The following is a 25,405-nucleotide window of genomic DNA, read 5'->3' as shown; positions in this document are numbered from 1 at the left end:
GGTTTGCACTCTGGAAGAAAAATGTACAAATATCTATTCTAAATCATGAAATAGAAAAGGAAAGGGAATATGGATTTAAAAATGTAAATAAAACACAAGTCATAAAGTGACATGCCAATTATAAAGAATATGAAATTTATATACTGTGTGAAAACAGGAGTTTTTACTTTTGGGATGAAAAAAAATGGTTTAAAGCAACATCTGCTTTTGTTTCCTTGCCTAAAAAGAGGAAAGATGTTCAATTGTGCTGCCAAAACCCACTTTTTTCCCCCAAAGGATTTTATTTACTACAGTTATCTATTACTATATCAACTATTGTTAATTGAATATATGTACCCGGAGAATAGCCTGTTTGCTAAAGAATGAAAAGGTTATTGGGGGATAACCCCAATGTTGATCCCAATCCAGTCCTAATCCCAATCCTGATCCTAACCCCACCCTAAACCTTAATGCCTAACCCGATCCTATTCTATCCCTAACCCTATAAAATTCAATAAAATCCAAAACCCATTCCTTGAACAAAAATGAATCGCTGTTTTTCTTTCCCTTCGCTAATTTCTAAACCATAGTTAACAAGAGATGCAGTAATTTGCCATGTTTGGTTACTAAATTAGGAATGGCAGAACCAATGCTAAGGATTTAGGGGAGAAGGATGAAGTTGTGTTCATTATTTATCAGTGCCAAAGCATGCTTGATATTGTGAAAGAACTTCCCCAACGAGGCCGAGAGAATACCCAGCTGTGCCCCAAAATTATAGATCTTAGAATACCGATATAATATTGCTGTGCATATGCTTTACATTCTCTGGTTTGAATTCCTTTGTCAAGGTTTCACTAGACAGTATGACAGCAAAGTACATGCATATGTCAAAAGTTTAGGAATATTGCTTTCAAAATTTAAATAAAGCAGTGAAATATTAGATTATCAGTTAGCAAACACATACACACAAATGTAAAGCTAGATTTGGTTTATTGGCACAGGCACCATTTAATTAACTATCGTAAGGAGAATACTGTGCCAATTTTAAATAGCCCTTAAGAGATATACTACATGTGCTTGCCAAGAACCAAGCTTGCAAACAGAAAGGCGAGAAAGACTGGAAAGCTACTGAATAGGACAATTTCCAAACATAATATTGGAACATTTCAATACTATTTAAGGGATGTATATTTTGTATGCAATTACAGTACACATAGGTGCAGCTGAGCTCCTGGTCATCACTTTTTGAACTGCCAAGTACTTTCTTTTCCATGTAGATAGACTTGTAATATACCTGCATGTGGTTTTCCAATTATATTGTCAATAATGTCCAGTTTTTCATGTGTTCTTGTTCTGTTTAATATGGATTTCATTTCAAATTTGGCCTGTTGCCTAATGCCAAAGCACAGGGACTCATTTTGAAACTTGGCAACATGCAGCCAAACATACAAACAAACAAAAACTTAACTGTTTCAGGTGTGAAATCTAATGGGGGGAAAGAAGCTTTTTTGTTGCTGTAAAGTAATAATATTGTAAAGAAAAAAATAATATTGGGGAGAATCCCATATGAATATTAAATCACATGGCAGGAATGTACTTACATTTCTTGGAATCAAATTGTGATGAAAAGGCATAAGAAAAATAGGAAGAGTAAAAATAAGAACTGCTCAAAATATGCAATGAAAAGTGGCTTTTTTAAAAAAAATCAAGTGTAGGAAAATAAAAAAATATACATAGCCGATCCTCCTTAATTTGTGGAAGTAGATTATAAGTGGGCAGCAACCCAAGACTACAGGGGGCAGTTCATATGACTGAATATTTATCCATCTCTGTTCTGAGACAACACCCTAGAAAATGCTTACTTTCAAAGCTTGCAAAACAGGATTAAAAAATAAGTAGATTTAATTAGAATATTAGTTGCTTTTACTCTGCATCAGCCCAACAATAGCTTAATATTTATATAATGCTTTCAAATGATTAATGACTCAATTAATCCAAAACTAATTAATTAATCCAAAAACTAATTGCATCAATAATTTTATTAAGACAGAGAGGGTAAACATGCAGGCATATTGCTAAACTCTGATATTAGGATACTATGCTAGCTAGGACTGTCAGTAATTGTATAACCACAAGTTCTTTACTCTGCTGTTAGGTACAGAAAATAGTGTTACCTCCCATATTGTAGATAAAATGAAAAAAACAACCAATGATTTATATAAGGCAAAGGAATAACACCAGAGACTTACAGTGTGTTTTGTGTGTCTCTGTGTGTGTGTGTGTGTGTGTCTGTGTGTGTGTGTGTGTGTGTGTGTGTATTATCATCAGAGGCCCTCTGAAAAACTATGTTTTTATATAAGAGAAGGTGATCATCTCTTTTTTTTCCTTCTTCCTATGTTTAATTCAAATTTTATTTTGAAGTTCAGTTGAAAATAAAATCCCTAGCATCTACACTCATTCTCCGGTGCAGGTGAAAATTTGTAGTGATACTTCTGCTTTTCCTTTTTTTTCTATTTTGATTTTATTCAAAAAAAATATAGTGCAAAATAAAAATACAAAACTTTTAAAAAAATCTTTAAAAACCAGACAAAAAACCCCACAAAAGAAGACAAAGTGCATTAAAAATATTAACACATACATACATATTATCTCAGTTGAATACTGATTATCATATTACAATATTAGTTTCCCATCCCTTGTGAAACAGCCTACCCAATTTTTAAACTATTAAATCTGTTTGCAATTTACTAGCCTGACATCTATATAATATATTAATGAGCAAATAGTTAACAGGAAGAACAATAATAAGAAAGGCGAGATTAAAGTTTCAAAACCTCTGTTCAGAATGAGACAACTCACCATAGCCAACTTGCCAAGGCCAACTCATCATGGGACAATTCAACAAATATAAAAGTTAAATTAATTTCAGCAGAACTGTAGCCAATAATAATAAAATAAAGAAAGTCAATCCAGAAATACAAGGGTTACAATAATTTCAAGCAAAACATGGTCACCAATAATAAAAGTACCTGAACGAACTGCTTAATACAGCATTGAATAGTCCTGCAGCGGGTTGTCCTATGACAAGCTGGCCATGGTAAGTTGTCCTGGACCCCCCTGTGCTAACAAATTGTTCTTGCAATTAACTCATAGAAAATTTACCATAGCATCTTAACTATCCCAAATCATCCCAAAATATAACTAATTCATCCTGGATCAAATAGCAAATGTAATTCTGCTTTTCCAATCAGTTATCAGTGAACATTAGTAGCTAAAACAGTCCAACACTATCCATACAAAATTATAGCAATTGTCATGAAACTCATGAGTTTTTGTTTTGTAATATATTCTCAAAATATTTTGAGACCTATGGAATTTGAGCATGATTTTTCAGGTCCTTCGACACTATGAATTTTACAATTCATCTGACCTTTAACATGTTAATCCTTAAAGGCGGTTCCCAAAGTTTAAATATACTCCATATGCAGAAAGGATGTATTTACAGTTATTCTCAAAATATACTTTAAATAAGCAGAAAGATTAAGCAGTACATTAAAAAATATGGATGGTATCTTAAGAGCCACTTGCTGATAATCAATTGAGAATGGTGTTTTAATCTATTTTAATATAAATTGTGCTTATAATTCTATTTTAATCCCTGTTAGCTGCCCAGAGTCACGTTGATTAGATGGAAAGCCAGATAAGTCAGTACAAATCAATAAAATTTATCATCTATTCTAACTAAGTAATACAATATAGGAATAAGATTATTTGCCGAATAAGGGCCAGATATTTTACAAGAATAAAGATCTTGATGAATTCTTTTTTTTACTTGAGCTCAAGCACAAAGTTTAAATCTCAGATGCTACTACACTGCTATGTATTCAACATCTCATTTCATTTATTTTTGATCAATATCAAAGAAGTACAGTTAAAAGTCACAGATGATACTTTTGGAGATAAAATGACACAGCCAGCTTAGGGTTGTGGGTGATTTATCACTGGAGGTTTTTAAGAAGAGACTTTCTCCTGCTTGAACAGGGAGTTGGACTAGAAGTCCTTAAAGATCTCTTCCAGGTCTTATTGACACATTGTGTTGTTGCTCTAGGACTAAGACTCACCATTATAAAATAGGAAGCTGAATTCCAGTTAAGGATGTGACTCTTATTCAGCCGCTCTTGCAGAGCTACTGTGTTTAAAAACTACTGCCTTTCCTAATCCTCTATTTGGTGAGAGTTCCTAATTGCATATGATTACACATTTCAAGTACTCATATAAAATAATCCTTCATAATGAGGTGCAGTCACGTTTCCAGGCAATACACAGCAAATAATAGAAACCAATAATTGCCTTCAATTTTGTTATCCAATAACATCTATTAAGTGGTAGATTGCTTGTTCCTTATGCCTATTATAAACAACACCTATTAGCAACTAAGTTTTCTTATTAATAATTTAGAAGCACTTGGGAGTTTTGTTAGAACTGAATTGGCATGCTCTCACCAATCAAACTAAACTGGAACTGGAACACTGTTAATCCCAAAGCAGTTTCTGCTATTTATAATACATCTTTTGATGGAGATGCAAACAATGTGTAAGGTATTTTATTTTTTTATTTTACTTCATTTGTTCAATTTATTTGCCATTCATTTCATTTTGAAGGACTCTGGGCAGCTTAAAGTAGTAAAAACATTAAAATCATAAAATATAAATATTTTTTAAAATAATAAAAATGGAAATTATAATAAAAAATAAAATTATAGTTAAAAGATAGGGAGGAAGGGAAAAGGATGCATAGTGGGGAAGGTGGGACTGCCTCTTAATTAACTATCTCCAGTGTGATGCTCCGCCATTGGGGCTTTATAGAAGGTCAGGAGGGTGGGAGCTGATCTCACCTCAGGGGGTAAGATGTTCCAAAGGGCAGGAGCCACGACACAGGAGCCAGCCAAAATTCAGGAATGTCTGAAAAGTCCGGGGGCTGAGGTCAATGCAGTCCCAAGCCTGTCCAGCAGTGGGAGGAAACAACAACCACCAGGAAGCTGTCTGCCCTAACAAAAGCAGGAGAGGATCAGCTGCCAATCATCAGTGGTGGTGAAAGGCAACAGATCCCCTGCAGTGAGAAACAGCTGCCTCTCCTGCCTGATCCATGGGCACAGAGAGCAGATCAGAAGGAAGTATAGAGGAGGTCTACAACGCTACTCATGAGGAAGCTACTCACAAGGAACAGGGGATGATTTAGCCAGATGCAGGGGGAAGGTGCATTTGTCAGGAACAATTGGCTGGTTTGGTGTGCACTTCCCTGGCTGTCATAAACCCTGATTTGTGGACTTCATATCACGTTTTAGTCTTGTAGATTTTGGACCTTGCTTTGTGAACTCTGACCTTGTTTGTGGACTTCACACTTCCTCTTTGCCTTGTGGATTGGTTCACGTGACTATTGGACCTATTTTGTGGGACTGGGTTGCACTGACTGTGGGTGGCTGCCTTTGGAGAAAATTGGGGTGGAGCTTTACCAGCACCATTGGAGGGCTATCTGCTGCGGTATAGCTGTGCAATAAACAGACTTTATTGGTACCTGCACCTGCCAGCATGACCCACGTCAGAACCTAGCATATAGAATAGTAAATGTGGAATGCAAATGGAATAAATGATAGATCTTGAGTTAACAAACAAAAGTATTAGAACCAAAACAAATATGTTGACTGTATATAAAAATAAGGGGGAAAATGTAATCTATTTGGAATGAAAATAATCTGATTTTATGGAGTTAAATACATGCAGAAAAGTGAAAGAGTAAGTTTGACAATAAATGAAAAGGCAAAAATATATGAATTTTGTGTCATTTAGATTTTTGTTTGCACATGCCTTTGTAGAAAACTATATATTGGTGATAACTGCATGTTGTGGTCCAGTAAACATGATAATGAATGATTCAGAGACCTCAGGGAAATCACGAAACATGAATGGTTATAATCAGCTAACAAGAGGAAAAGAGATTCTGTTGGATGTCATGAATGGATTAGTGGGAAGGAAAGAGAAAAATCACTGGGTGTCATCTTTCCCAGGTAAACCAGGCAAAAACAGGAGTAGACGATCTAATTCTACATTACGTAAGGCTATATTAACAGAATCTTGCAAATCTGAAGGCACAAACTTTCCACCACCATTTGTAACTGCTTGAGCCTTTAGACCAGCTCTTTCCTTAGTTTCTTTCTCTGACCATTAAGCTTTTGGGGGTTCCTGCTTTTCCTGTCTGGTTGTTTCCTATGCAGCATCTCTTCCCCTCATTCCCCAAGGTCATCTACACATTCTATTCCACACATTCCATTCCATCAAGCCATTCTGAGAGTAAAGAATGAAAATAATACATTGCTAAGTATTTACTAAGGTGAGTGTTTCAAATAGAAATCTAATCATGTATATACATGGCAAGTGAATGAACCTATAAGCATGATTTATTTAATTATGAAAGACTCAGAGAATAAGTGAAAGATACACAGTAATGAAAGATTTGAATACATTATATTTATGGGAATGCAAGAACGGATAAGAAGAAAAATGAATATAGAAAAAATAAAGGGTAAGAAACTGGATTGAAAATAGAATTACTTCATAAAAGAAGGTTCCGTTCTTGAAACAAGGTTTACTCTCACAACATATAGAACAGAATGAATGTAAAGAGAACATATAGAATCATGATGAAAGGAATGATGAAAGGAAACATTGCATGCTATGAAAATGTTGCAAAACACTCTGAGCCGATTTGAAAATTGCAAAATATTGAGAGCCAGTTTAGTATAATGGTTCAGGTGCTGGTCTTGAAACAAGGAGAATGTGAGTTCAAGTCACACTTTAGGAATGAAAGCTGGCTGGGTTATTGTTGTGGGACAATAGAGGAGTAAGGAATATTATGCTTATTCACCATCTTAGGTGAATAAGAGGCAAGATGAAAAAAATCTTTAAAATAACCCAGGGCTGCAAATGTAGATTGGGCAAACGGAGAAATATTAAAATACAGCTATAGTTTGTAGTATATGGGGATGTGGTACAACAATGCGTGTATGAAGGTTGCACCTATGCTTGATATTTGGAAGAATACTATTAATATGACTGAATTCAAAAATTATGGTGGGATTAGTTTTTTCAATGTGCCTTGAAAAATCTTGGGGTGAATTCTTATTGGAGTAGTAGAAGAACAGATAATAATCAAAATAAAATAAAGAATATGCCAATAAGGCCATGTTGTTGATTGAGGCTCTGAATGATTTCCAATAAAGCGTAAATAAAGTCTACAATGCTAAAAGGAATATGAACCTATAAATTAATATATAAAAGATCGTGTGGAGTGAAAAATTGCAAGTATATCTAAGCAGCAAAAAATTAAAACAAGTAGATGAATTTGTGCATCTTAGCAAACTGTGTCTTAAGTATGGGAAATAGATGGAGAAACGTAACATGTTCAAATGCTGATAAGAGGATAGTGGATAATATGCTGTGAGCAATGTGAGTTTATCAAAAGTAGTGAGAATAGCTCCAGCCTAATTGTTACATGGAAGTGAGAGATGCATATGTTAGAAAACCATTAATGTTGAATGTGTTGTTTATGCATTATTTAAGAAATGTCTATGGTACAACAAGAATGGTGTTTAATATAGGACTTCCGGTTTGGTGTCATGACGAGACGGGAGAAAGAAATTGGAGCTGCGGTTTCCTAGCCTAATTTCGCTCTGTCTGGAAACCCCAAGGGGTTGGAAACTGGGTGAGGTTGTTTTTTTTTTAATTTCTCTTCCCTGTGGACTTGGAAATAAAAATCCCCTGATTGGATAAAATTTCTAAAGCAAAGACCCCAGGAAGACTTGGGAAGAAGGGAGTTAAAAGTGGTGAACTTTTTAAAAGGGAAAATGGAATTAAGGAATACAAAAGAATATATAAAAATATATGAAAAAATATATGAAAATATATGAAAAAAAATTCTTATCTAATTTTTGTGAGAAAGCAATTTAAAAAGAACTTTTTAAAACCTTGACAGACAATACAGTAAATAAATATTATCAAGCATCAGTACTAACATGGGTAAAAGAATGGATAACTCTTAGAAATAAAAGATTGTAGTATTTGGAGGGACATGATTTACAACTTGGTTGGCACACTTTCTTATGGTATGGGGAAAATAAAATGCATACATATTTTTAAAACCACTATACTAGAAATGCATTATTGCTAACATGGGAAAAATAAAATGTAAAATATACTTGAAAATTCTAGGATGGCTTTCAATAATGGAAGCATTTGTACATCCAAATTTAGTCAGTCTCAAGAAAATATGGACATATAAAGATATTCTAAATGTCAACGCTGTGACTATGTATATTGTCGTTCTGACAACTGAGAATCAGTAGCCATTTTTACTTTTTCTTTTAGCATGCCTTTCCTTTTCTTTAGAGTTATTTTACTGGTTTCATCTATCAGAACCATGACATTCCTCCCTTCCATCTGAACTCTAAAGAAAAGGAAAGGAAAGGCACACTAAAAGCAAAAGTAAAAATGGCTACTGATTCTCAGTTGTCAGAGCGATGACATCCATTGTCACAGCGTTGACAATAAATTCTGAAGGGAATCTAAAAAAGAGATGGAAAATCAGAGTATTGATCTATCATGGTGGGCATATTTACAAATGCAAGTGAGATACGATAAAGATGTTAAATTGTATGGATTTTATAAAGAGCAAACCTTGTTTGATTAGATATTATTAACCTCTGATGAGAAATTAATTAAGAAAATGTATAACTTTTTATTGAAAATGGAAAATAAACAAGTAAAAGAAACAATGATAACATGAGCAAAGAATTTTGGATACAATATAGATTTAGAAAAATGGCAAAACCTGTGAGAAAGAAATTATAAATTGACAATGTCAATTTCTTACAAAGTAAACTTATATAAAATGTTTTATAGATGGCACTTGCCACCAGCAAGATTAGCAAAAATGTTTAAATATGTCAGATAGATGTTGGAAATGTAAACGCAAGTCAGGTACTTATTATCATGTATGGTGGAGATGTGTTAAAGCAAAGAGATACTGGAAAAAATACATACTTGGCTAGAAAAGATATTGGGAAAACATGTAGATTTTAAACCTGAACTTTTTTTATTAGGTATAATGCCAGAAAAGCTTGACAAGCCATGTATATACTTGCTTTTACATGTGATAACAGTGGCAAGAATCATATTCCTATTGGAAAAATGAAGAAATACCACCAGAAGAAGAAATAATAATAATAAAAAATACTAGACTGTGCGGAAATAGACAGACTTACTTCAAAGAAAAAGAATAAACAGAATATTTTCAAATTTGGAACTTATTTTATCAATGGCTGGAGAAAAGAACAAGGGATTAGTAATTTAATTTGCATTAGTCAGTGATAAACTCAGACAACACATTTGTTGAAGTACTTTTGAATTGTATGAAAAAAATCAATAAAAACATTTTAAAAAGAATGGGGTTTAATACAAAAATTAATAACTAATAAATCAGTCATTAATAAAAGAATGATTGAGGTGTGAAATAACAAAACAGGAATATGAAGCAATAATAAACTGAGGGGGAAAGCATACCACAGTACTTGTAGTTGGATGGAGTTGATGAAAGCCTCAAAACAAGGGAAGTTTTAAAAAGCATTTTAGATTTAAATTCTTCCTTTCCTTTAGGAAGAAATAGGTTGGATAGAAACAGAGTGATTGGCTTGAAGTTACTAATAAACTTTCCTAGTTATTATTGCATTTCAACCTGAGCTTCCCCAAGTACTAATCAAGAGTTCATGCAGATATGAGAAGCTTATTTATTAATAATCACATGTCAAACTGAGATTCAGAATAAATAGCTTGCTTTTTTTTCTTCAAGCATAATGATTGACTCATACATGAGCTTAATGACTAGGGTTGCACTTGAACCTTGATTCTCCTGATCTTAAGCTGATATTTTAACCTTGTGCAAATGGAATCCAAGTTGTTTAAGCCAGTTCTGCATGGTTACATTATTTCATTGCATCATCTTATACAGTAGTAAAGAATAAAGTATTCTTAGTTAGAAAGAAGCACAACAGGTTAGTAACAAACTACATGATGCTATAATTTATGAAAACACATGATTGTTATTAAAAGGACCAGAATGTGTTTCTAATTAAATAGTTATTAAAATAACATAGTTTCTTGGTAATATGTTCCAGAAACTTGGGACACAAGTAAAGTTTCCTTGTTGAGCTAAATACCATGTATGGCAGAGAAGTTTTGCTTGTACCAGCAGTTTGCTTTATTTGGTAGACTTCTCAACAAAATATTATGGATTAGAGATATAGAAGCCATTTACACACATACAACCCACAAGCTATAAATACTTTCCATCCCTCATAAAATTATGCCATGGAACTGCACTTGTTTTGCCTAAAGGCATATCCAGACCTTTTATTATGGGTGTTTGCATGTATGCATGTGTTCTTATGCTAATATACATGTAATATTTAATCAAATCTTTTTGAATGGGTAGAGCAGAAACAGCTGCATTTGACAAGCTGATGAAGATATAAGGCTTAAAAACTGTACAGGTTTGACCGGCCTGATATGAGACTAGTCGGATTGTGTGATGTAGGTCATGACATGTAGGTCATGGTTGGGACTGAAAAATCTATAATCTGTTCAGGTTTTATTTGACACTTCAGAGTTATACTTCAAAGTGCTTATACTTTTTAAGAACATATGTGAGATTAATTTCAGCAGCCTTCTTTTAAGATAATAGCTTTTTCTTTTAAAAAAAGGTTCAGACAACAAACATAATTCCTGAATGTTCTATCTTTATAGAAGTATTGTTTCTTCCAACACAGGATTTCATTTGAAAGCAGTCTCTGGTTTTGCAAAATGCTTATAGTAAAAATTTACTCTTATTTGCATGTTTAAAGTATGTAACATCTTGGTTGATCATATAACATGACATTAATAAGATAATATATTGGACATGAATATATTCAGATATACTATCCATTGTGATAACTAAGCTGTTTTAACAACTGGAGAAGTCTATAATCAGGAATTAAGTGTAATCTCTAAGCAGAGTGATTACCTTCACATGTAGGAATTTTAAAAAAAATCTGGGTATATTTAGCTTAAAGAAGCAAAGGCTTAGGAGAAACATAACAGTAGTTTTTAAATACTTGAAGAGCTGTCAAAAGAAGTTGTTTATTCATTCCTTGTAGTGCTTAAGATAAGGCAAACTTCAGTGGGTTGGCCGAAAGGAAAGTGATCAAGATTGAACTTTTCTGACTGTTAGAGCTATTAAACTATGGAACAGACTGCCTGCCTCTTGAAGTTATGGCTGCTCAATCAGCCATTTATCAGGGCTAATCTGAGAATTCTGCCCAGGCATGGATTATATTAGAAGACTTCAAAGTCCTTTCTAGGACCATAATGATTCTACAATCCTTGTCTATTATTATTTTTACTGCTTTTAATATGTAAATAGAATGAAAAAAAACCACAATAACCAGATAAAAAAAGAAAAGAAAAAATAATTAAAAAGCTGAATATCTTTCAACCTTCCCAGTTTTAAAATTTAAGAGAGCAATGCACTCTTTCTTTTCTTACCCTTCTATGAATTTGATCATCAGGAGAAATCTTTATGCAGAACTGACTCTTAATGCCTCTCCTCATGCACACTGCCAAATTCTTCAGGAAATCTTCCAGAGTAGATTTGAGGTGTGCGGATCATGTTGGGGACAGTCAAAAATGTATCTGTCAAACCTTTTACTTTTGTGATCATCTCATTCCAGAAAGGAACAACTGATAAGGAAACAGTTTCACCATCACTTTTTGAAATGAGAAAAGGTAGCCTCGGTGTCACTTCACAATGTGATAAAGAACCCAGATTTAAAATGTACAAATAAAAGGAGGAAAAGCATGCATATACAATTGCTTTATCAACATAATTATCTACAATAATTAGTTGATAAATGTTAAGGTTTATTAGAGTGCTGCTGTGGGTTACTTTTAAAAATGCTTACAGACCAAAGCATTATTATAATAATTCTTTGGAATGTATTGATTTTCTCTGTTATAACTCTCAAGATATCTATAATGTATTTTCTTTAAGAAAGTACTTACATTAGGTCTTAGCTCAGCTGCCATTTTGTAATATTTTTCAGCTGCTTCATTGAGACTAGCTTGTCTATTGAGAGAAGAAAAAATCAGCAAGTTCAGTGAAATTTAATCTGGTACTGGAAAGTGAAAAATTAATTGAATCATTAACATTAATAGTTAAAATACATTTTCAGCTACTGATATGATGTGAATGGTTAACTTTAAATGTATTTTAAATAATGAAATTGATATTACAAAGTCAGCATTAGTATCAACAAACATTTTACTCTATAGATACAATTATAAATTAGCTTGTAAACAATTTTAATTCACGTCTTAGCTTTTAAAATTGGAATTTAAATCCCACTATAATACTAATTATTAAAGTTAAAAATGCTGTTCCAAATTTCAGATATAGCAAACTACAGTAGTTTAATATATCTAAACCAGCAATGAAGCAAAGGGATAGAAATGTTTCCAGGGGTTATGCTTGCTTTAGAAGCATTGTCATTTATTTGTAAAGAGCCATTGAATTGAATGACACCATAATTCTATATAGCTGAATAGATTAGCCTATGCGTCAGTGGCAACCGTGTGCAAACAAGTCAATACAGAAAGCACTGTGTTCACTTTAGAAAGAAAAGCACACACACACACAAAATGAGCCTGAGGAAGGAATGCTTGTTGATGCTCTTGAACAGATACAAAAAGTATCTATTTTGGTTAATTTACAGCTTTCACACATTAAAAAAGCAAGCTCAAGAGATTGAGTTGAATAAGTAATTCAGAGATGATATGATCAACAACAAAAAAAATGGCCACCTGTTCTTGCTGATGGTTAACATTCATTTTGCTTGGTTGCAATGTTTACTTGTTTTGCACTGCATTCACTTATTTCAACACAGTGAAACAATCAATGCATGATGCAATGAAGGGCTGGTTGCAGAACCTGATGCTGATTAGACTTAAAAGGAGCAACCTGTACAAAATCTCCCAACTGGTTTCTGTGCATAAGGAAGGACTAAAACTTAGTACCTGAATCACTATACCACCCAAAGTTGTGATACCAATTGTTGGTTCTAAAATTGAGAGTTGGCTTCAAATCTCTTCTATACTTGTTTTCTTCATTTGCTATATTCATTTATCAGGAAAAAGAAAACTCTGCTGATTTTAAAATATAAAGTGAATGGAATGTAGTATGTAGTAATAACTTTCTGTGCTATGTAAGCATTAGACTCTGTACAGCCTCAATAAAAATGGCAAAGGAAATAACGGCAAAATTGGCACAGGATTCCAGTGTGAATTGTCTTCATTAATCAGATCTAGCCATAATTTTAAAAAGCAGGATGTATACAAGCATGAAGCTGAGAAATGCCATGTGATCTTCTGTTTTCATTCTGGAAAAACTGTATGCATATTAATGTTAATTCTATGCAGTAAAATATTGATGGTGATACTGAAGACAATGAAATAAAAAGACCTAAGCATATGAGCCGCATTGAACACAACATCAAACTCTGTATTATCCAACTCAGCTGCTTTCTTGGCCATCTCTGCTGCTTCCATCAAGCGAGACTCTTCTAACAGAAACTGGCCTGAAAAACAGATATTAATAATTATAGCAAAAATCACACTTTAACATTGACAGGGTTACATGTACATAATATTACTTTATGAATGATAGTTTCCATAAATAAAGACTGTTTTTGCTGATTCTTCCTTCCCCCTTTCTAATTGTCAAATATGCTCCAAAAAAAGCATCAGCATAGGATACTGCAAAAACAAGAGTAAATTTGGGTTTAAAAAGACAACCTTATTCTAAATTCTATTCAGAGAAGCCTCTGTGGAAGCAAAGAAACTTCTATTAACAGAACAAAAAAATGCAGTACAATTCTTTAATTTGCAAGTGGTTGTAACTTAAATGTAAATTTTAGAACAACTGAACAAAACATTATACTTGTTGACAAGTTAGAGGGCAGCAATTAATTACTGATTAATTTTAATTTGGTTGTAGTGTTTCTTTTCAAAGCATTACAAAATATGCCAAAATACTCTCAGCATTCTAAGATCATTCTGATCCAGTTATACTTACAATAAGAGAACAATCTGAATTGTGAATTATTAACTTCATGCTATGTTAACCAAAATGAACTAAGAAGAAAATTAAAAACATTAACAAAGAAAAACTCTGCAGGTTCAGCTAGAGAACAAGCTACATGATCAGTAAATTATATCAAGTGAGTGCATAATTACAGTAATTTAATGCAAATAATCAATTTTATTATAAAACGGAAACATTACAGGCTTTGCAATTATTAGGAAAATGTACTTGAAATCTCAGCAGTTGTTAATAGAAAGAGTGTTATTTTGCAGAACTTTTTTGTCATTGTTTCTTGTCTGTTGCAGTATAGTAAAAAGAATCAAATCTCACAGGTAAATACAAGTTTTAAAAGATATTTCTTGACCTTATCCTACTGTACAATACATACAGTTAGTCCTTGATTTATGATCACAGTTGGGAACAGAATTTCCATTGCTAAGGAAAGTGATTGTTAAGTGAGTTGCACTTGATTTTTTGCCAGCTGAAGTTATTAAGTAAATCACACTGTGAATCTAGCTTCCCCAATGACTATGCTTATAGGAAACCAGCTGGGAAGGTCATAAATGATGATCACATGACCCCAGGATGCTGCAACCATTGTAAATATGCGGTATATCAAGCAACTGAGCAGTAAATAACAGCTTAATCAAGATATTACCAAGGGTATCTTTCCCACCGCCTTGAAGGAGGCAGTGGTGAGGCCCCTCCTCAAGAAGCCTGCCCTGGACCCAGCTGTTTTAAATAACTATCATCCGGTCTCCAACCTTCGCTTTTTGGCGAAGGTTGTTGAGAGTGTGGTGGCGCATCAGCTTCCTCTGTTCCTGGAGGAAACTGATTATCTTGACCCGTATCAATCGGGTTTCAGGCCCGGGTACAGCACGGAGACGGCATTGGTCGCACTGGTGAATGATCTCTGGCGGGCTCGGGACAGGGGATGTTCCTCTGTCCTAGTCCTTTTAGATCTCTCAGCAGCTTTCGATACCATCTACCATGGTATCCTACTGTGGCGTCTCAGGGGGTTAGGAGTGGGAGGCACTGTTTTACGGTGGTTCTCCTCCTACCTCCTGGGCCGCTCGCAGTCAGTGTTGACGGGAGGGCAGAGGTCCGCCCCGAGGTCTCTTGTTTGTGGAGTCCCTCAGGGGTCGGTTCTCTCTCCCCTCCTGTTCAACATCTACATGAAACCGCTGGGCGAGCTCATTCGTGGTTTCGGGGTGGGGTATCATCAGTATGCTGATGATACCCAACTTTTTCTCTCCACCCCGAACCAACCCAGTGATGCACTCGACGTGATGTCCCGTTGCCTGGAAGCGGTCCGGGTTTGGATGGTGAGAAACAGGCTTCGTCTCAATCCTGCCAAGACTGAGTGGCTGTGCATACTGGCATCTCGGATAAACCAGGTTGTTCCACCACTAATGATGGGGGGTGAGGTGTTACCCCCCGTCGATAGGGCTCGCAACTTGGGCGTCCTCTTGGATTCATGGCTCAATTTTGAAGACCATATAGGAGCTGTGACCAGGGGGGCTTTTGCCCAGCTTCGTCTGGTGCGCCAGTTGCGACCCTATCTGGACCGAGATGCCCTACGCACAGTCACCCATGCGTTCGTGACCTCCCGGCTAGACTACTGCAACGCTCTCTACATGGGGCTGCCCTTGAGGACCACTCGGAGGCTTCAACTGGTGCAGAATGCAGCTGCGCAAGTTGTTATGGGAGTCTCCCGATACTCCCATGTAACACCTCTTCTCTGTGAGCTGCATTGGCTTCCGGTTGTCCTCTGAGTGAGATTCAAGGTGCTGGTAATGACCTATAAAGCTCTAAATGGCTTGGGTCCGGATTATCTAAGGGAACACCTGCTGCCGGCATCAACTTCCCATCGTCCTGTGCACTCCCACAGGGAGGGCCTTCTTAAGGTACCGCCGGTTAAGGAATGCCGGCGGGTTATTCCCAGGGGAAGGGCGTTCTCTGTGGGCGCGCCGGCCCTTTGGAACCAACTTCCCACGGAGCTTAGGACTGCCCCCAACCTTCGCTCATTTTGCAGGGACTTGAAAACCTGGTTTTTCGAGCTGTCTGGCCCAGACTGAGGGGTTTTAATTATTTAATTAATGGGGTTTTAGTTTAAATTCAGGGACTTAATTTAATCTTAGTTTTAATCGATTTTAACTTTGTATGTTATGTATTTTAATTCTTCCCTGTAAACCACCCTGAGTCCTACGGGAATAGGGTGGTATATAAATTTAAATAATAATAAATAAATAAATAAATGAATAAATAAATAAATAAATAAATAAAATAGGCTCGTTACCTCCGCTGGAATGAGATAACTTCCAAACAATTACTCAAAATGAGTCCAAGCAAACAGTCCAGAAACAAAAGTACAGAAGCGTTGTCAAGAATTCAGGCCAGGGTTTCAAATAGGTAGTAAATCCGACAGAATTCCAAAGATGTGACCAGAAGTTGATTAAATTATTGTTTGTCACAAAGTCCTGAGAGCAGCCACACCCCCTTTTGTACCTTGTGGGGTGTGGCTCAGTGACTCAGCTAATCCCTGACCCTCCTACTCTTCCTATGCTGCTGTAAACGCTTGGCTCTGTGCCGTTCTCGGGGATCTAGCCATGATTCTTCTCTGCTACGCTCCATCTGCTGCAGCTGCTCTGGCTCACTCCCAGCCTGGCTAATCACAGGCCGCTCCTGTCGGCCTTCAGATGGAGACGGAGGCTTTGCCAGAGGGGAGAGTCACGGAGAGGGAGGCCTTGCCAGTTCCTCCCCATCATCCTCAGAGTCCACTTCCTCAGGTAGGACAGGCTCAGGGGTCGGGGCCACAACATAGGGCAAGCAAACCACACACTCTCTCACACTGATGTTATTATCTGGGTAGTGTAACATCTGCATGATCCAATGCAGTTTATCCAGTCCCCTTTGCATACTGCACACAAATGTAACAGAGTAGAAACACATTCAGGACCAACACATATGTATATTCTGTAATTAGCGTTTCAAACACACACATGCACACTCATACAGAATAACATATATGTGCTGATTAAAATTTAGTGGCCTAAGGACACGGCCACTATGGATGTTTGGAGGATGACTCTCATCTTCCATGTCCAGTTTCGCATTGCTAGGGGGTCCTAAAAGGACCGAAAAGTCACCCCAGAGAAGTGACCAGCGGGCTTTTGCAGAAATGCAGGGAAGCCGCAACTCTCCTGTTAGTACCTGGCCATAGCAACATGGCTGGCCACTAGGCTGCAGACAGCCAAAGTCACACTTACCACCAGGCAACATTTAAACAGCGTGGAAGAGACCGGGTAAGATCTACCTCTCTTATACTCTAACCTTCTTATTTCCACCTAAATAAGCTGCTAAGCACCTTCCCCCCTGTGGAGAGGGATGGGGGATTTTAACCCTCCCTTCAGAAACCGTGGCGATTGAACTTACAGGGGAGATTTAAAAAGAAGAAATGTTGAAAAAAGCAGATTTTAAAGAGAAGAGAAAGGATGTATTAAATGCTGAAATGGGAGAAATTTTGGCTATTGAATTTACAGTATGTGGAAATTATAATGAAAACATGAATATTATATTGTACTATTAATGTGTTGATATGGAAATGTGATAGATAAGATGTGTATCTAGATTATTAAATATTGAAGAGAACTGTGATAAAGGGAAGTGGGGTCACTCAGAAATATGGAAATGAGAAACTTCAAACATTTAACTTTAATATTAATGCAAAATTAAAGCTGGGAAAATTTATAAGATGACTGATGCTTTAAAGATGGAATGTTAAAATAAATAAAATATATAAAAGTATTGACAAATGTAAGAAAACCACTAAATAACTGATGGACAGAATAAGAAGTATATTAATTTAGATAAGAGACAATATGTATTAAAGGAAAAAAGAGAGGAAATATTGGCTACAACAAATTGGAGATTTGTAATAACATATACTTATACGAAATGGAACTATTGTAACCCAGACACCATGTTGCTTTTAAATGATACAATTATAATATTGGAAAATCAATTAAAAATTTATAATAAATAAATACAATTTAGTGGCCTAAATTCTAATTGTCTAATTCTAAACATCCTTCCATAAAAGTTATGCCAGGGCAAATGTTCATCCATTTGTCCTTGCAAGGGAATTAATTTTAAAGAGCTTTCAATTATAAATGAAACCTGATAGTTGTATACAAAACATTTATTTATTTTTATTAGTTTTATTCATTTATAACATAATATGTGAGAATACAAAAGTAAATAGTAGTGGACAACAGTAGAAAAAGGGAAAACAAAAAAGATGTGAAGAAAGGGAGGGGAAGAAACAAAAGATATTGACTTCCGACTCTCTCTGTTGCCGTAAAAACAGACATTAAAATCAAATTTCAACTTTTTACATTTCTATAGTAGTATGCACTAGCCATGTCTGTATCAGCAGATCAGTCTAATCGGTAAAAAAACAAAATCATAATATTTTTTTCCACCTCAAGCACAAAGTCCAAAAGCAGTTTCCAAGTAGAAACAAAAATACTTATGTTCTTTTCTTTTATCAGCACAGTCAATTTGGCCACCACTGCTAATTCCATCAACTTTTGTAACCATTCATCCATGTTAGGAATCGAGGCAGTTGTATCAGAACTCTTCAGTTAACTTAAAATAAAGTCTTCAATTTATTTCAAGCTTAAAATAAGGTATTTCAAGTTCAAAACATTTCAAATTAAAAATGTAACTGTATATAAAACAATTTTAATTTGAAATGTTTTCAGCTTGAAATACCTTATTTTGACCTTGAAATAAACTGAAGATTTTGTTTTAACTTTACTGAAGAGTTCTGATGCTATTATGTCCTTACTCTAAATGCTTTTAGTTTAAAGTGGTTTCATTTTGAGATTAAGACTCTTCCAGCATCATCAGAATAGTATAAAGAGCATGTGGAGTAAGGCTGAAACTATCAATAAATTATACGTTTTAGCTTGAAAATATGTTTAAAGCTCAAAACATGTCTTAAAATGTTCTACACGGCCCTACAGCTATTCACTATACTTTCAAAAAGATTTCTCTTGGGTTTTATCTTGCAGCATACTGGAAAAGTATAAGAGTCTTACAAAACACTTTTCTATACATAATAAAAAATAATTAGTAAAAGCAACGCACTTAAATATCATGCACTTCACAAAGAAAAGTTTATAATTAATATTGCTCACAAATCAATTTTTTTGAGATGTCAAAGTCCCATTTATGTGCTTATATGGGTTACTGATGAAGGATGACAACTGATATCTCCTTGGGAATTGATGGCTATGCCACTGGCTGTATAGGCCCCAGTGAATTATTCAGTAGTAAGGTAGCTTTACTTCTTCCTTCAAATAATACTCTGCCAGTACTTTAAAATAAAAAATCCACAATTATTCATAAAGAATTTTGTAAAATAAAATAGAATGTAAAGGAAAACATTTATTAGCAAACTTACCATAATGCATATAACAGTTTCCCTTCATAGGATCCAGCTGAATTGCTTTTAAGAAATATTTTTCTGCCTCTCTCTTGCGACCCTTAAGAAAGAAAAAGCAAAAACAGATATTTGACACCGGCTTACAACTACTTATGATAAGCAAAGACCTACAACTGAGAAACTGAAACATTAATTTTACAGAATTAATGAACTAGCATAGTCCTACTAGAACACAAATCTCACTCTGTTTTCTTCTGTTTGCAGTTCGAAAGCATGTAAAAATGTAGCCTGGGAAGGTAACAGCGTTCCATGCGCCTTTGGCATCTAGTCATGACCACAGAGATGTCCTCAGACAAGCGATGGCTCTTCGGCTTTGAAATGGAGATGAGCACCGGCCCCTAGAGTCGGAAACGACTAGCACACATGTGCAGGGGAACCTTTACCTTTACTTATTTTTCCACGGAACCGATCCCTGGTGCCCAAAAAGGTTGGGGACCTCTGGTGTAGAGTAAAACAACATTTCTATATAACTTCAGCTTAGCTCAAATAATTTCTATTTACTGATGGATCAAAAGATGGAGGTTAGTAAGTAGAATGTACACCTCACTGCATTCCCAATTCTGTACATGATGCAAGCAGAATTTCTAATATGAAATACATAATTGTAACTATAGAACTTTCTATTGATAGGATTTCTCAGCAACAAATGGTGAAAACCCGAAGCTGACTATGCATATTGTATAACTATGTATGGAGATCATATGCACAAACTTAAAACAAGACCTTATTCATATGGACAGAAGAGAAAACTTGAATTGAGTAATGATTTGAATCACACAGAGAGGACCAGTCTCCCCGCAAAGCAGTCTATAAGCAAACTTCTGCATGGCATAGCTGTCTGCCAGTCAATGCCTTCTCACAGATGACATATCAAGTTTTAAGATTGCATTGAGTACAACCAATATTTATATATTTTAATTATAAGTGAAATATAAGACATTCATACAATGTTTAAAAAATGACAACAATGAACAAGAGGAAAAAAAAAACTAGGTCTCTTGGCAAAACTACAAGACTAATTTGGATTATAGGATAAACAGGGAACATTAAAAATCAGAGCAGAGCATTCAAGTTATCATCCTCTTCTGGCAAAAGTTTCATGTCACAAAACATTCATCTGCAGGTCATCAAAACTGCGGTCTGAGACTGGAACACATTGCTAATCCTGACTGAATTAACATTTACATCTATTATGTCATGTTCTGAAACAGAAGAACACTATTAGTCTTAGACAGTTAATTATCGTGTCTCATTGCACACTCAAGTTTTTTTTTCTATTTCAGGAGAGGAGAGAATTCACTGGAGTTCTTCCTTGCCCATTATGCTTCAGCCTTCAGAATTATCTCCATGAAACCAATAGCAATCCCAAATATTTTCCATTCAACTAGTATGTTATAATTGTTTTCTCAAAATAGTCTGCTTAAAACTGTTTTCAATTTCAATTTGTAAAGTTTTATTCCCTGTGAAAAGAAGCTTCCCCTTTTCTGCTTCTTGTCATAGTGTTTAGGATTATATTTCCAACTTCATTCTGGGTTATTATTGTGATAGTACTAAAGACGCAATGGAGTACTTTTTTCTGACGTGCATCATTCTAATGTTTTGAAAGTAGGTAAGTGAAAATATATGTTATTTATCTGAACATTTTTTTTATCTGTATCATTACCCCAAATAGCTCTGTGTAACATTTATAGCCCAAGTAAAATGACAGTCCCTGATCTTAAGATGACATTTTAAAGAATATAGTGTTCAAGGGGAAAATAAAAAAGGAATGAAGAGGAGGCAGAAAAAAATGCTTAGATACTAATTGTTACACTTAAGTGCTTTAATTTTACATTTTGACAAGAAAGTCAAAAGCAGTCTCTTCTATCCTCTGTCTGTAAAAGGATAAGGAATGGTTCTGAAAAACGGGAGGAAGGGCTGCCAGCAATATAATGATCAGATAAGCGGGGCAAGAAACTAATTTGAGAAAATGTCTCAAACAAGCGCTTCCCTAGCTTACACAAAAGTGAAGCAAAGAGAAAGCACATTCAGACTTGCAAGACTCTATTTTTAATTTTATTTACTTGTATCACACCTTTATTATTTTTACAAATGGCCCAAGGCAGCAAACATCTTCCCACGATAACCACCCTTGTTGTTGTGGGAAGATGTTCGCTGCCTTGACTTATTTGTAACTCAAATAATGTGGTGAGGTGGTTTGGGCTGAGAGTGAGTGACCCAGCTGGCTTTCATGGCTCAGGCAGGACTCACCTATTTGGCATTGGTTTCTTAATCTGGACCACTTTATAGGATTGATGTTACTTGTAATATTATGTGAAAGTGAGCTTAGGAGACCAGGCAAGATCTGCTGCCTGGGAAATGTCAGATAAGAGGGATAGTGGGTGGAACAAGGGGCTCAAGAGGGACCCTTCCTAGGTTATTGGGCTCTAAAGGTGACAGAGGTACAATTGTACTTTCAGACTAGCAATATTCTAATTAGGTAATTTTGCAATGAATTAAAATTAGCTTATCTGGCTGTATTTCCTGTCTGATCTATCTAGTAAGGATGACCCTATCTCATTTCCAACATGGTTGAAAATAATTTGGCAGTGTTTCTAAACTTGTTTTAATGCTGCTCCTGAAGATTGTTTAGTAGTTACAGCTGATCCACAATATCATGGTTTATGAAGTGTCTGGTATGTTGAAATATGCTAATATAATATTGTAGCTCTATGAGCTGCACTGGCTGCTAATGAGATTCTGGATAGAATTCAGGTTGCTGGTTATCACTTGTAAAGTCTGTCATAGCATAGGAATTTGTTATTTGAGAGAGTGCCAATTTTTTATCATTTTTGCCTGTCTGGTAAGATTGGTGAGAATAGGTGTGGTAGATTCTCTTGATTAAACAATGTCATCTATAAAGACTTAGAAAGCACAAATTCTCTGTCATGGGACCTGCCTTCTCCAATTGTTATCCCCTCAGGGATCCATACGGCTTACATTTATTGAAATTCTGAAAATCCCTGAAAATCTGTCTGTTCTCTCAGATTTTAGGGTATTGTTGTATATGGTGCACATTCTCTTGTCTGGGTTTTTTTATTATTATTATTTTAAATATTTATTTAAATATATTTATTTTAAATATATGCTGCACAGGGTAGTTTGGGCCTATAAATTGTATGCATACATACATGCATAGATACGAGGGCAATTCAGAAATAAACCTCCATTTGGTTATCAATGACAGACACTCTCAAATACAGAACTTTTATTACACATATTAGAAAACTAAAACATTACATTACTTTTTGACATAATTGCCATTCAAATTGAGCCACTTGTCATAACTCTTACAAGGTTTGAAATTCTTTAATAGTAGTTGCACGGTGCCAAATCTGGGCTCTGGAGGGGGGGGATCAAAAACATCCCAACGGAACTGCTTCAAAAGTTCTTGGGTTTGTTTAACAGTCGCAGGCGAGCATTATTGTGAACCAAAACCACACCAGAAATCAGCATGCCCCAATGCTTGTTACGGATGTGTGTGAGTTTTTATAATGTTTCACAGTAAACTTCTGAATTAATGGTCGATAGTGACATCTGTTCACAAAATGCTTTTTTAATATAACAAGAAAAGGTTCCTGTGATTAAATACAAATTAGTTTACACATTTATTTTCCTCTGCAATATCTCTTGCTAATTCTATCTTAATAATTGTAATGAAGATACCATCCATCTTTTTATCTTCTCACCTTTATTTATTTATTTTATTTATTTAATTTAATTTCTATACCGCCCTTCTCCTGAAGGACTCAGGGCGGTGTACAGGGCAATAAAAATACAATATACAAAAGTTAAAAATAAGATTAAATAGAACTAGCCCATTATAATAAATAATTAAAAATACTAAATAAAATACCCCAAACCCATTAGACCAGGCCGGCTTGTTCAAATAGGTAAGTTTTCAGATCACGGCGGAAAGAGCGAAGGTCAGGAGCCATCCTTTACCATCCACCTTTTTACCTTCTTATCTTTACTACCCATCTTTTTACTCCATTCCAATTCAGATTCAACTACCCTTTGTAGTTATTTGACTACAGGTAAGGAAATAGACATTTCTTTTTCTTTACTTCCAAGCAAGCATTGGAAGCATTTATATGATTCTAATAGAAAAGGATGACAGATTCTAGAAAAGGAATCTAAAGTTTAACTCTTTATCTCCTGTTATGGCCTTGATTACAACCACAGGTTCCTTGTCTGAATGCTGCATTTAATGGTTTGGACAAATTGATATTTCAAATACAAGCAATTGGGAATGAAGGAGGAAGGGTCAGGATATATTTCTACTGTTTCATGATTGGATCCCTACAAGTATATATGTGTGTGTATATTGATCTAAGGCAGAGGTCCCCCACCCCCGGTCTGTGGACCAGGCTGCGGTATGCTAGCAACCAGGCGACACAAACAAGCAAAGCCCCATCCATGGCATGCAGGCAGCACACAAAACCACACCCCCTCCTGTCTGCGGAAAAACTTCTCTCTATATAACCAGTCCCTTGTGCCCAAAAGGTTGGGGACCTCTGATCTAAGGTATTAATGGGCATGGTTAATATAGTAAAACCAGTTTTGAATAATCTTCTTATAAAAATCCATATATGCTTCCAGGTAATTATTTTTAGCTTTTTAAAATCTAATTCAATTTATAACAAAATGTTTTTCACTTTAAAAAAAACCCCATCTTTTCAGGCAAACTAGACACATATATAGACAGGATTAAGCTTAAGTGTGACAGCTGCATTTTAAAATGTGTTCTGCCAAAATAGCCTTGAGGCAAGCAGGCAAGCAGGCATGTGTGTGTGAATCCACGCGCACGTGCACGCACACACACACACACACACACACAGACATAGAGAGAGAGAGAGAGAGAGAGAGAGTCCTATTGCTCTAAATATCTACTAGATTAAAAACAATCTGAATCCAGAGATGATACTTATATTGTTTTGTTTGTGGTCTCCTCCTAAGATCTTATATGAGAATTGTTAGTATCAAGATATATGTATTTGTGCTTAAACGGCTGTTTGTGTGTATATGTGTGTCTGAAACATTTAGATAAATGAAGTGCCACTCATATTTAACAGGAAACCAACATCACACTGATATTATACATGGGTAACTTTGGTTCTTTGAAACATGTCTGGACTATAGCCTTCCTCAAATATTTATCAGAAAAAAATGATGGGGATATTTTTTCTGATCCCATGTTAAAATTTCTCCTTTGCCAGAAATAGTTTATAATGAGGATGTAATTAGCTGGATCTAATCCTGTGCAAAATTGTAATTAGGTTCAGATAACAAAGAGGAGTGGAAAGAGAGAAGAGTGAGGGGGAAGACTCTGCTGCCTTATAGAAAAATGCATTAAAAAAAGCAAGACTTAGTTTCAGCTACTGAACTAATGAGTTAAAGGAATGTTTTTAAATAAACTAAAAGCAATGGATATAATTATTGCAATAGTTTCTTTATGGCCAAAATATACCTTTTTAAGTAATGGAAAGGTCACAACAGCCCAGGAGATATCTTAATTGTGACTAAAATCTTTTGTTAAAAATTGGTGATAGCATTACTTAAGGTAAAGGTAAAGGTTCCCCCGCACATGCGTGCTAGTCGTTTCCGACTCTAGGGGCCGGTGCTCATCTCCGTTTCATAGCCGAAGAG

The 25,405-nt window shown here is 35.4% G+C and overlaps 1 protein-coding gene across 1 annotated transcript in view; it reads right to left on the bottom strand.

The window, feature by feature from the left end:
* Positions 1-25,405, bottom strand: part of TMTC2 (transmembrane O-mannosyltransferase targeting cadherins 2) — a 235,336-nt gene that overhangs the window by 19,631 nt on the left and 190,300 nt on the right. The window contains exons 9-11 of the mRNA XM_081330298.1: positions 19,676-19,757; positions 13,585-13,699; positions 12,129-12,192 (exon numbers count right to left, since the gene is read on the bottom strand). Of these exons, the coding sequence (XP_081186424.1) occupies positions 12,129-12,192; positions 13,585-13,699; positions 19,676-19,757 (261 nt within the window). The remainder of the gene's footprint in view (positions 1-12,128; positions 12,193-13,584; positions 13,700-19,675; positions 19,758-25,405) is intronic.

Source organism: Vipera berus (assembly GCF_964194415.1).
Source record: "Vipera berus genome assembly, chromosome: 6".
NCBI lineage: Eukaryota > Metazoa > Chordata > Lepidosauria > Squamata > Viperidae > Vipera > Vipera berus.
Note: the sequence above shows the minus strand (reverse complement) of the source record. Positions and strands in the feature narration are given on the sequence as shown.